This window comes from Gracilinanus agilis, chromosome 5 (assembly GCF_016433145.1).
Source record: "Gracilinanus agilis isolate LMUSP501 chromosome 5, AgileGrace, whole genome shotgun sequence".
NCBI lineage: Eukaryota > Metazoa > Chordata > Mammalia > Didelphimorphia > Didelphidae > Gracilinanus > Gracilinanus agilis.
In genome coordinates, this window is record NC_058134.1 from 215,866,361 (window position 1) to 215,879,757 (window position 13,397).

The window sequence follows — 13,397 nt, forward strand, 5'->3', positions numbered from 1 at the left end:
GGGAGGGAGAGCAAGGTAGATGAGAGAAAGAGGATGAAAGAGATGAAGAGGGAGAGAGGGAAAGGAAAAGAGGGAAGGAGAGGGAAGGAAACCTCTGAAGGAAATTATGGATTCTTAGAGATGGGGTTAAGGAGGAAATGAATTCTAGGCACAAAGAGGTTGCTATTTCTAATCTGCCTTGACTAATGATATCTTTGGGGGGGGAAGAAATGGGGGATCTTTTTCTTTGTATCCTCTATACAAAGAGGAACCTGCCCCTGCAAGTATTCATACAAAATACTAAAGTACTAAGTACTAAATGTGGGAGGGAGGAGAAGAAGGGAGAGAGGGAGAGAGGAAGGAAAGAAAAAAAGAAGAAAGAAAGGGAGAGAGGGAGAGGGAGAGAGAATTCTTATACTGACTCTTGATAGGAATGAGTTCCCCATCAAGTGGAGGCTATATGGTTGTTGCTGGGGAAGCTAGTCAGCTGTCCTAGTTTAGGATGAGATTGGATGAGATGCCTTTTGTGTTTAGTTTTGTTTTTAATTTCTGTGATTCTGTAGCTCCTTGTTGTTTGGGGTCTACCTTCTTTGGTGCTCATGTGTGTTCTCAAAAATGCCTTTACGTCACTTCTCATAGTCAAGAACTCTTGATAGTTTGTTCTGTTCTTCTCATACCCACCATCTGCCCTTCCATTGCCCATGATTCAGAACATAAATATGAGTTATAAGAACCACAGGCCATTCCACCTGGGAAGAACCTTCCTAGTCCAGACTTAAAATCATTGTCCTCATTCTGCCCTTCTCCTACTTTGACAGGAGCTGCTTGGGCAGTAGCTATCCCTGTATTAGAATTGGAGGGTTGCTGGTGGAGTTTCTCAAGGGTTAAATGAGTGTGTGGTGTCCCAGGGCCTGTGTTAGCCTAACAAAAAGCTCTTGACAAGGGGTCAGAAGACCAGGTCTCCAGAATGGGATGAGCCACTCTTGCAGTCTTGGACAAATCACTGAGATTTCCATCCCTTGGTTTGTTCACCTCTAAAATGGTGTGGAAACTTATTACATGTAATTGGTAAAAATTAAAATTAAAAACATTTTAAAACACTAGAAACCCAAATAGCTAAAAAATAAATAAGTAAATATGTTAAAATGAGGGGAATCTTTGCTAAGCCATCCACAGCACAGGAGTATTTATACAGCTCAAACATCTATAAAAAGGTTTCAGAAAAGTAAAAAAAAAAAAAAAAGACATAGAGGAGAGAGGCTATGAGTATGGAATCAGTATTCCATCTATAACTGTCAGACCCCACTGAGGAAATGGTGAGTTTGGAAAACTTACTTTTTTCTGTTTCTTTTTTATTTTTTTGATATAAGGGCCAGTTCCCTGGTGAAAGGATAGAGACAGAAATTATGATGTAAAATCAAGATATGTCAATAAAAATGTTTCTAAAAGACTGCAATAATGCAACACGAGATTGGTATCATAATATGATTATAACATATATCATAATATAATAAGAGCTGTTGTGAGGCTAAAATAACATTAACCATAGCTAGCATTTCTATAGTTCTTTAAAGTTTGTAAACCACTTCATGGATGTTACCTCATTCGATCCTCACGACGGCCCGGTGAGTGAGGTGCTATTATTATTCCCATTTTGCCAGTGAGGAAACAGCCAGCCAGAGGTGAAGTGACTTGCCCAGGGTCATCCAGCGAGTAAGTGTCTCAGCTCAGGACCCTGTGACTGAAGGTCCAGGGCTTACCAGCAGCTCTGGGTAAGGTGTTTCACAATCCTGTAGAAGGGAGCTGTCATCCTGATGATGAAGAGAACGATGCCCACTGGGCTCTCCATGACGTCCCCTCTCTTCCTCCCGCCATGTAGCAGGAGCTGCCAGCCCATGGGAACGTTTCAGCGGCCACAGCCCGGCCCCTCCCGACTCAGGACCCCCTCCACACCCAGATGGAGACCCTGGAGGCTCAGCTCCTGTCCAAGGTCATGGCCCTGGAGAAGGAGCGCTCGTCTCTGAGCAGCAGCAGCCACAAGCAGCAGAAGGAGGTAGAGAAGGAGCTGAATGCCCTGCAGGACCGGGTGGCTGAGCTGGAGCACGGTGAGACCTGGGGTGGGGGGATAGCAGGAAGGGGCTTGGGGGGGGCAGGATCATCAGGAGAGAAGAGCAAGCGTGGGCACTGGCCCAGGCCTGTTGGGGTGACCGGCAGAAGCAAAGTAGAGTGAACTGGGGCTACCAAGGGGGAAGGCGGGCAGACATCCTCCACAAGGATGGCCTTATGGTCTCGGGGGTCCTGTTCATTCATTCAGCAAAGACAGAAGGAGCATCCACCCTGTTCTGGGTGCTGGTGGGCAGGGAGGAGGGCCACTCGGTACTGCAGAGAAGCTCCTGGGATGGAGGGCAAGAGAGTCAAGCCCCGACACCAGCCGGATGTAGGAACTCGCTTATTCTCCCTGGGCCTCCGTTTCCCCAACTGTAAAGTTGGGGTTGTTTAGGCAGGTATGTCCTGCCAAGGAGATGTCCTGGGTGAATGGTTAGTCTGTAAGTCAATATGCATTATTTATTCAGTGTCTTCTACAGCCTAGTGCTGGGGATACAAAGAGAGGCAAAGAGCCATCCTCAAGGAGCTTACGTGCTTTTATTCCCTAACCCCTAACTTTCTATCTGGGGGTCACTGCTCTATACGGGATCCAAAGCAGAAGAGCAGGAAGGGCTAGGCAATGGGGTTAAAAGGGTCACACAGCCATGACGTGGCTGAGGCTAGATTTGAACCCAGGACCTCCTATCTCTAGGCTTGGCTCTCCATCCACTGAGCTACCCAACTGCTCCCTCAAATCTTACCTTCTTAACCAAGCTCCCAAGTTCAATTTGGGGGCGATGTTCACAAAAAAGGGCATGATGGGAAATGAGAGCAACATTAACACATAAGGCATCAGTGTAAAGCATTTGTTTTTCTTTTTTCTTTTAATTTCTTTTCTTTGCTTCTTTTTTACACTTTAGGTTCCAAATTGTCTCCCTGCCTTTCTCCCAATCCCACGTAAGAGAAGGCCAACATTTGACACAGACACATGTATGTGGAACTATACAATACATACTTCCACATATCAGTTCTTTCTCTGGAGGTGGAGCATCTTCCTTCTTAAGTCCTTTGTAGCTGATCTGAATGTTCCTGTTTCTCCGAAGAGATTAGGCATTCACAGCTACTCTTGGAACAACAAAGGAAGGAGATGGGTTCACCTTTGGACCTATTGGGTTTGAGGGACTAGCAGGCTGTCCAGGTGGAAGTGTTCAGCAACCAGGTGAGATTTCAGATCTGGAGCTCAGGGAAGGAGTCGGGGCTGGAACTGTAAGTGTGGAAATTGTCTACTTAGAAGTCATCTTTGTGGCTATGAGTTTGGATGAGGCTGCCTCGGGAGAGGAAGGAGAGGCTGGAGTCTTGGGAGACATCCACACCTACTGGTGGGAGACTGAAGCATTGAAGGTGCTCGAGGAGGAAACCAGGAGAAAGTGCAAGGAAAGGGAAGGGAGAGCAATTATCCAAGAGGAGCGATGGCCAAGTGGCAGGTGCTGCCAAAAGATCAAGGAGGAAGATGACTGACTGAAGAGGCCAGTGAGAAGCATCATGCTATAGGGGAGAGAGTTTTAAAGACAAAGGACCTGGGTTCAAATCCTGTCTCTTGTGTTCACTCCCTGGGTGACCTTAAGCAAGTCATTTCCTTGGGCTCCTGCAAGGTTGGGGAGGGTTTAGACTAGATGATGTCCAGAGTTCCTTTCAGTCCTAAATCCTTGGATTCTCTAGTCAGGAAGGCATAGAGAGAACAGTTTAAATCAAGGTGGTAGAGATGAGGTAGGAGAACTTTGAAGGCAGAGTGGATAGTCCTGGGCTTGGAATCTGGAAGAGCAAGGTTCAATATCCTTCTTAGATGCTAGCTTTGTGACTGGGCGAGTCACTCTTCATGGACCTCAATTTCCTCATTTGTAAAACGGAAGGATTGGACTAAACGGCTATCCGACTCTAGAAGTAGGAGCCTGAGAGGAGGTCCATGGCCAAAGAGAGGGTTCTGGTTGTTGTTCTGTTTTGTTTTTCAGAGGGGCATGAGGCAGGGTAAGGAGTGAGGAGACCTGGGCATATTTGTGGGCAAAGAGAAAACAGTCCTTGCTGAGTGAGAGATTTGAAATGGGGCTGGGAAAAGGGATTTCTATTCAGAGCCTGGTCCTTGGAGGAGTGGAAGGGAATGGGAATTGGGGCACAAGTGAGAAGGGCTGGACTTGTCAGGGTTCCTCCACCTCTTTCCCAGACACTGGAGGAAAGGAGGAGAAGAGAATCCAAGCAGGTTTTGAGATCTGTTAGAGGGGGGAGAAAGTAGCTCCTGACAGATGGCCTGGAGCTTCTCAGGCAAGTAGGAAGAAGGGCTAGCCACGGAGTAAGGACTCAAGGAGGAGGTTTGGAACAGCTGTTGTGGGGGAATGTGAGAGTGAGTCAATAACAGAACATAAAAACAGCTAATAATGGTGCATCATGAAAGAAAATTAGACCAGGAAAAGGGTTGCCATGTAGCAGTGAGGACCCAGTTGGGGCCAGATGACATGAACGGAGGCCAGCACAGTTTCATGATATCCTCCAAAAGTTGGGAGGAGGAGAAAACTAGACTTCTGGGGTTACATAGAGTTGGGGGTGGGGGAGATTAACAAAATAGCATCAATAGGTGGTTAACCAACCAATCTACAACATTCGTTAAGGCATTATTATGTGTCAGGAGGGCAGTTAGGTGGCCAGTGGTTAGAGGCTGAGTCTGGAGTCAGACTCATCTTCCTAAATTCAAATCCAGCCTCAGACAGGTCCTAGCTGTGTAACCCTAAGCAAATCACTCCACCCTGTTTGCCTCAGTTTTCTCATCTGTATAATGAACTGGAGAAGGAAATGGCAAACCATTCCAGCATCTCTCTGCCAAGAAAACCCCAAATGAGTCATGAAGAATCAGATGCAACTGAAACAACTAAACAACAAATTTTTACCCTGGGAGATATTTAACTAAAAAAAATATATATGTTAGGAAAAAACATCTAACACATACAGTGCTTTGCAAATCTTAAAGCAGTAATTAAATGCTAGATATTATTATTATTAGCTCACTAAGTACCTCTAAAATAAATTCCAGATTATATAGCTTATCAATGATCCTATAATCCTAAATCTTCCAGGATTTAGACCGGACAAAACTCATTATAGAAGATGTTATGAAAGGGGATTCTTGGGGCAGCTAGGTGGCTCAGTGGATAGAGAACCAGGCCTGGAGATTAGAGGTCCCGAGTTCAAATCTGGCCTCAGACCCCATAACCTGGCCATTCCCACTCTTCTGCCTTGGAACCAATATTTAGCATTTATTCTAAGACGGAAGGTAAGGGTTGAAGAAAAAGTGGGTGGGGGATCCTTTTCCAGATACTGGTCTTATCTGGAGAGATGACCTTAAGCTCTCATCCAGTTGGGACTCCTGTGAGTCTGTGCTTGTTTGACCAAATAGAGTCTTAGAATCAATGACTGCGGGCATCCCTGACTCATGAAGACACGCCTTGAATCTGAGCACTTAGGGGATGGGCAGGACGGAGTCTGAGTCGGCTTCTTCGTGGCTTTCCCGGTAACCCACCGCCTGGCCCTCCTGACGTCTCCTTACCCCTTCTGCTCTTCTCTCTGATTCTCAGGGGCGTCAGCCTACAGCCCCCCAGATGCCTTCAAGATCAGCATCCCCGTGAAGAATAATTACATGTATGCCCGAGTGCGCAGGACCCTGCCGGAGCTGTACGCCTTTACCGTCTGCATGTGGCTCAAGTCTAAGTCCGGGGGAATGGGGATAGGCACCCCTTTCTCCTACTCAGTGCCAGGCCAGTCCAATGAGATGGTACTACTGGAGGCTGGGCATGACCCCATGGAGCTGCTCATCAATGACAAGGTGAGGGGCTAGGGACTGGAATGGAATTCAGGCAGCATTTATTAAATGCCAACTGCTTACTGTACCGGGGAAACAAAGAGAAAAATGAAGCAGGCCCTGTTCTCAAGGAAATTCCATGTTATAGAATAGACAACATAGTCACAGACCTGTAAATATAAAATCTATAAAAAGGAAATACATAGAGGCAGTGAGATGGCCTGGAGTTGGAAGGACCTGGGTTCAGATCTGGCTTTAGACACTTCCTAGCTGGGTGACCCTAGGCAAGTAACTTATCTCTGATTGCCTAGCCATTATTGCTCTTTTGTCTTAGAATTGATTCTAACTCAGAAGGTATGGGTTAAAATTTTTTAAGGAACTACATAATTTTGGAGAGAATTAGCATCTGGGAGGATCAGAGGAAGTCAGGTAGAGGAGATGGCATGGAATGAGCCTTAAATGCTAGAGATTCCAAAAAGTGGAGGTGAGGAAGGAGCACATCCCAGATTGAGGCAAGAATTGGAAGTAGGGATTAAGGAAAGAAGAGGAGGGTAGCTAGGTGGCACAGAGTACCATGCCTAGAGTCAAGAAGATCTGGATTTAAATCTGGTCTCAGACACTTCCTAGTTGGGTGATCTTGGGCAAGTCACTTAACCTTTGTTTGCCCAGCCCATGTCATTCTGTTTCTGAAAACATATGTGAAAATTTGTTATTGCATGTAATTGGGAAAATAAAATATTTTTAATTGAAAAAATAAAGGAAAGGAAGGAAAGAAATGAAAAGAATGAAAGGAAGAAAGGGAAGGAAGGAAGGGAAGGAAGGAAGGAATGGGGAAGGAGAGAGGGAGGGAGAGATCTGAGGGGCAGCTTAATGGCTCAGTGGATGGAGAGCCAGATCCAGAGATGGGAGGACCTGGATTCCAATCTGGCCTCAAACACTTCCTAGCTGTGTGACCCTGGACAAGTCACTTAACTCCCATTGACTAGCCCTTTCCATTCTTCTGCCTTGGAACTACACAGTATTGATTCTAATATGGAAAATATGGAGGGTTTTTTTAAGAGGATTTAGAAGGGATAGGGCTGGAGGAGGAGTACAGGCACTCAGTAAGGGAAGGGAACTAGATGTAGAGAAAGCTGGGGAAGAGTTGGGGAGCAGAGGGAACCAGGTAAGCTCAGTGGAAGCTTACCATTCTTCAGGCCATTAAGGTTTACAAGTGGTTTTCCTCCTGTGAAGCAGTGATATCCCCAACTTTCAAGTGAGAAAAGGCTTAAACCGTCTTTATCTGGGTCACACAGCTAGTTAGTGTCAAAGCTGGGATTTAAACCTAGACCCCACCACCAGCTCAGAGCTCTCTCCACCGTGCCAGGCATTTAGGGGAGAGAAGGAAGAAAGGAGAGGGTTTGGGGGGATGAGGCCAAGGGAGGAGTGAGGGGTGGATCCTCTTCTCTGTCATTTCCCTTAACCTCTCCTCCCTGTTCCATTCCATTCCTCTCTTTTGTCCCCCAACTTGATGCCCATCTTAACAGAGCAGACCCCTGCGACCTTTCTCTCATCTGGTCCCCAGGGAAGGATATGGGGGAGGTGGTTAACAGCAGGCCCCAGTTTCTCAGAGGATTGTCATTTCCTTTGCTCCAAGGAAGGCAAGCAGGATGATCTCTTCTCCATCGGGATGCGGGCAGCGTGGCTGTGTGTGTCCAGTTGTGGGGCTAGTGTTGGGGAAGATGGGAGAAGGGCGTTTTACATTTGAGCAGAGGGTGGAGTGCTCAGTAGTGAAGAGAAGAGAATGGGGGCAGGAAGCTGGCTGCCAGGTGTTCTGTCCTTCTCATGGAGGTCCCCTGGGGTCCAGCAGCAGAGAGTCTGCTTGTTTAGCTTCAGAAGTCTGAGCCCATCAGCTCCCCCATGGGGAGTCAAGGCTGGATTTATGCTCCATAAGCTGAGCTGATCCCTGATGCTAGAAGGCTCCCAGAGCACTTCCTCCAGACAAGCTAAGATCAGAGGTTTAGAGCTGGGAGGGATCTCTGAATCCATCCAGTCCTACCTCCTCATTTTATAGATGTGGAATCCTAGACCCAGGGATGGGAAGGGACTTGCCCAAGATAACCCAGTTAATTTGTCATAGAGCCAAGTCTGAACCCACTGTCTGATTCAGAATCTGTTACTTTGTCCACAACTCTTAGGGGGATGCAATACAAGTATTACTATTCTCTGATGTTTACTACCTTGGGCAATCTGTTCACCTCTCCAGGCCTCAGTTTACTTATCCGTAAAATGAGTGGGCTGGACTTGTTGGTCTTAAACCTCTGATTCTAGCCTGTTTTACAGAGGAGCAGACTGAGGCCAATTTAGCAAACTTCCTCACATCAGTGGTCACACACAGCTAGTGTCTACAGGGGTGAGCCTGGAGACCCAGCGTCCAGTTCTGAAGCTCCAGGGCTGCCTGCATGGGCCAGTCTCTTCCTCTGTGCAAAGTGAGTCACCCCGGCTTCTGATGAATCCCTCACGCTAGGCTGGGCTGTCTCCTCTGTTCTGAGTCTCTCTCTGGGCTGCCATCTTCTGACGATGAGCTCTTCCTTCCCCGATCCCAGGGTGTTCCCTAGAGGCTGCTCCACACTGGCTGGGAAGGAGGGTCCCCCATGATCCCCTCTCTATCTCTAAACCACCCCAAGCCCTAGAGATAGGGCAGATTACATGTAGTTTGCTGAGGGGGATGGAACAAGGAATTTGGGTCCAAATGTAACAGAAAGAACGTGGAATTTGGAGTCAGATGATCTGGGTTCAAATCCCAGGTTACTTTCTCCCTAGTACCTTGGACAAGACTTTTCTTGTCTGGGTCTCAGTTTGTCAACAAAGAACATTTATTAAATTCTCCCTAAATGCCAGGCATCGTGCTAATCTGTTTCCTTTTCAATAAGTCAGATGATCAGAGAGGGCCCTTCTATCTCTACAACCTATGATCATAGAATGTAAATGGGAAGGGACCTTAAAGAGCCATCGGGTCCGAACGCCCTCATTTTATAAATGAGGAAACTGAGGCAAAGAGCAGTTAAGTGACTTGCCCAGGGTCACGCCTTCCTAATTCCAAGTCCTGAACTTTACCCACTCTACCATATGACTGCCTATGATTTTGGCTCTGAACTTTGCTAGCCCTGGGACCTAGACAAATCGCTTAACCTCAGTTTCCTCAAATGTAAAATGGGGAGAATAACTGCTATGTTACCTATTTTGGAAGGCTTTTATGTGGAAAGCACCCTGGACTTTTAAATTACAATCAGGTAGAATCATTGGGCTGTTTAAGGGGTTCAGGGTTGAGCTCCTACCCACCCCAACTCTACAGGGGCCATTTTTGTGTGTTTGCCTTTTTCTGTGTCCCCAGTGCCTAACACAGTGCCTGGCACATAGCAAGTGCTTAATAAGTCCCTCTGTTGTAACAGGAATTCTCCATTTTGGCCCCCAGCAGCTTTTTGTTTTTCAGGAGACACCCATGAAAATGCAGGCATCCCCAAGTAATGGGGTCAAGATAATGGGGAGCTCATTACCTCTGCAGACAGAGCAGGAGAAAGTCTGCCTTAGAATCAGAAACTGGGTTTGACTTCTACCTTGGCCACATTCTAAGTGACTATCACTCAACCCCACACAGTCCCAGGCAACTCTCAAAGACTACATAGTAGGCAAGATGCTGATCCCCTATCAGTGGAAGGAATTTTTATGCACTAACATTTTCCCACACCAACAAAACCTCTCAACCATGCCCAGGACTCCCGGAGTAAGTACACAATAGGTTTTTTTTTTAATGGGCTATTGATGTAAGGAAGAACCTCCTAAGAAATAGAATCCTGAAGAGAAATGGGATGCTTATACAGGTAGTGAGTTCCCCATCAATGAAGAGGTTCAAGCTGAGGCTAGATGACCAAATGGTCAGGGATGTCATATGGCAGGTCTAGGTCTATGTGGGGAAGAATGAATGTCCTTTAAAGATCCCTCCATCTCTGAGGTTTGCTGAATTTAATTGGCCAAAAACCAAGGATCAGCCATGAGCAAGGGTCTCTGTGACTAGAGAGGTCTTCTGTGCCTATTCCTAGGTGGCCCAGCTGCCATTGAATCTGAAGGATGGGCGCTGGCACCACATCTGCATTGCATGGACCACAAGGGATGGTCTGTGGTCAGCCTACCAGGACGGTCAGCTACGTGGCTCCAGTGATAATCTGGCTGCTTGGCATCCCATTAAACCCCATGGAGTCGTCATCCTGGGGCAGGAACAGGTGAGGAAGGCACAGGGCCTTGGAGACTCAAAGGCAAGAAAGGAGGGAGGGAAAGGGGAGAGAATGGAGGGAGGGAGGGACGAGTGGAAGGAAAGGGAGGAAAGGAGGGAGGGAGGAAGAAGGAAGGAAGGAAATGAAGGAATGAGGGAAGAAGAGAGGGAGGGAGGAAGGGAGGAAGGAAGGAAGGAAATGAAGAGAGGGAGGGAAGAGGAAGAGAGAAAGGGAGGAAGGAGGGAAGGGAAGGAGGGAAATGGAGGGAAAGAAGAGAGATGAGGAAGCCTTTTTAGAGGAAGGAGCAACAAGGACTGAGCCTTAAAAACTTTTTCATTATTAAATAACTAATGATGGCTTCCAAATTTAATCACTATTCTAAGATTTCCCAAAGTATTCTCTGACTTATTAGTTCACTTAGTGTACACACCATTCTCATGAAGCCAGTTGTCAGAGCTGGGAGGATCCTTCGAACATTCCACATCACAGCTGAGGGTATGGAATGTCAGAACTGGGAAGGGCTCAGAACAGGGAAAGGACCTTCAAACACAGAATGTCAGAGCTAAAAGAGGCCTTGGCTTGTAGTCCAACCCTAGGAGTTATAGTCTAACAGCTTTATTTTACAGAAAAGAAAACTAAGACACTGGCTGGGGAAGGGTGATTTCTCCAGATTTAGTAGCAAAGCTGACACTAGAAACCAGGGTTCCAGGTTTCTGACCCTGCCCTTTCCCAGAAATCTCTTCTGCCTACATGAGAAAAAGTTAGGACCAAGAACGGTTTGGCTTGTGAGCGTGTGTTTTTTGACTGAACTTGTCTCTCTCCTCTCTTATCTGATTATTTTCTTCGCTACCCGCTTGATCCTCCCTCTAGGACACATTGGGCGGCCGGTTCGATGCTACCCAGGCTTTTGTGGGCGAGATTGCCCAATTCAACCTGTGGGATCACATCCTGACTCCGGCCCAGATCCTGGGCATTGCCAACTGTACCTCGCCACTGTTGGGCAACATTATCCCTTGGGATGACAAGCTGGTGGAGGCTTTTGGGGGTGCAACCAAGGTGGCTTTTGACTCCTGCAAGAGCAAGGCCAAGGCATGAGGCTTGGAGGAGGGCCTGTAGCCCCAGCCTCTCCCTCCTCCTTCCTAGACCATTCCCCAAAGGAGCACAAGGTGGGCAGCGCCCCTCCCCCTCGTCCCCATCCTTCTCGCCCTTCTCCTTTACCCTTTCCTGCTGGACTCTAGACATGCCTCCCTCCCTCCCCCTTCACTCTACCACATTCTCCAAGTAATGATGACAGAGCCTAGTGATACTGAGCAGCAATGGCTTGTTGTGCCAAGTGTAGGGCGAGTACTGGGAAAGTGGGGTAGGAGGAAGGGCAACTAAAAATATGGAAATGCCCACCACCAGGCCCACTCATCCTATCCTGGCCCTGTCTTTAACGATCTTTATCCTGGGGAGAAAGAACAACTGAGCAGAATGGAGGCTCAGAATAGATCATGACTAAAGGGAACTTAGAATTCATTTACTCTAATCCCCTATTTTTCCAAACTGAAGCCCGAAACATTTAAGGGACTTGCTTGAGATCATCACTCTAACAAAAGTATAGATGTAGGGATGGAAGAGACGTTAGGGCCATGAACTCCAATCTCCTCATTATACAGATGGGGAAATCGAGGCTCAAAGAGTTTACGTTCACCCCTCTAACAAAATCATAGGTCCTAAGATCATCAATTCAGATCTAGAAGTGACTTTAATGTCTGGTCCAAATCCTTCATTTGACAGATGGAATCTGTGGCCCAGAGAGGTTAAGTTACCACACATATAGTAAATTGCAAAGCCAGAATTTGAACCCAAGTCCTCTCTGATTCTAAATCTAACTGCCTTTCCTATGGCACCACACTGCCTCCTTCTCTGGTCCTCCATTCATTTCTCATCACTCCTATCACAAGGCATCACTGGAGGTGCACTGTGTGGGGAGAGATGTTGCCTTGAGCACTGGAAGGCCCATGCCCACCCATACCACTGCTCCCTTGAGCACTGCCAATAGATGTGGCCTCTCGCTGGACCTAAGATTTATAGGTACAGGCATTGGTGCATCAGAGTCCGGGACATTCCTGTAAATGTGGTCAAATCCCTTTTCCTCCTGGACCTATCTTGAGCAGATTTGTCTTCTTATCATAACTCTGAACTAAAGGATTTCAGGTTATTGCTCAGCCAATGGGGAGAGACTTGGAGTAGTGGGGACCTCTGTTCCCTCCACAGTGCCCCTGAAATCACACAAGCAAGCATCTATCTCCTCCACCTCTGACTCATCTATGAATCATCCTTCCATCTCCTAAGCCACCAAGGATCCTAGGCTGCCACATAGAGGGCCCTGGACCAGACAGAGGACAAAAGCAGGGTACTGGGGTCCAGCTACTGGACCTAGACCAGCCTGGATCCACAGGGATGTCTGAGCAGGGCATCATGTCTATCAGCCTGTCTTATAGGAAGTCCAGGAAGGGATGGGCATTTGCCCAATGGTGGCTTTGAATCTCACACAAATGAAGAGATTTTTTTTGCCACTTTTCTTGAATTAAATAACTCAGTTGTAAGCTGCCTCAGGCCTTAGAACATCTATCTCTCCATTAATTATTCAATAAGTACTAAGTGCCTATTAGGTGCCAGGCACTGGGGATATGAATACAAAGAGTGGATCAAACCCCACCTCCTTTTACATACCAGTAAACTGAGGTCCAAAGGGAGGAAGCTACTTTATCAATGATGCTCTAGGCAAAAAATCTCAAAGCAAAAAGAAGGCTAAGAGTCATCCTCTTTTGAGGCCAAATACTCTATAAGACAGGATGGGCATTGGTTTTCCAATCCCTTGCACCTGGGACCCTGGAGAATCTTGAAATGCATATGAGAAAGAAGAGGAACTAATGGATCTAGCCCTGCCTTGGTCATTCTGAGGAATGCAGGGCATTTGTGATTTTCTCAGTCAGTTGGCCCAACCTTAGAGTGGTTGCCATTATCATCATCATCTCTACAAAGTGATCCAAGAAGGTTTGAGAAGGGGGAGAATGCTTTCAACTGGAAAGCTTCATAGGAAATTCATCCCAGGCTAGAGGGTCACAGTTGTGTGGATGCTTAGAGATGACTTGGGGAATCTCTATGAATCCAGTGTAGATGGAATATTGGGGGGGCGTCATGTCAAAAAAAGCTAGAAGGGTGGATGGGAGATGGACTGTGGGGGGCCTTGG

At 47.0% G+C, this 13,397-nt stretch overlaps 1 protein-coding gene across 1 annotated transcript in view; it reads left to right on the forward strand.

The window, feature by feature from the left end:
* Positions 1-11,253, forward strand: part of NPTXR (neuronal pentraxin receptor) — a 30,240-nt gene extending 18,987 nt beyond the window's left edge. Inside the window, exons 2-5 of the mRNA XM_044679115.1 lie at positions 1,859-2,084; positions 5,685-5,932; positions 9,988-10,167; positions 11,029-11,253. Of these exons, the coding sequence (XP_044535050.1) occupies positions 1,859-2,084; positions 5,685-5,932; positions 9,988-10,167; positions 11,029-11,253 (879 nt within the window). The remainder of the gene's footprint in view (positions 1-1,858; positions 2,085-5,684; positions 5,933-9,987; positions 10,168-11,028) is intronic.
* Positions 11,254-13,397: the final 2,144 nt, after the last annotated feature.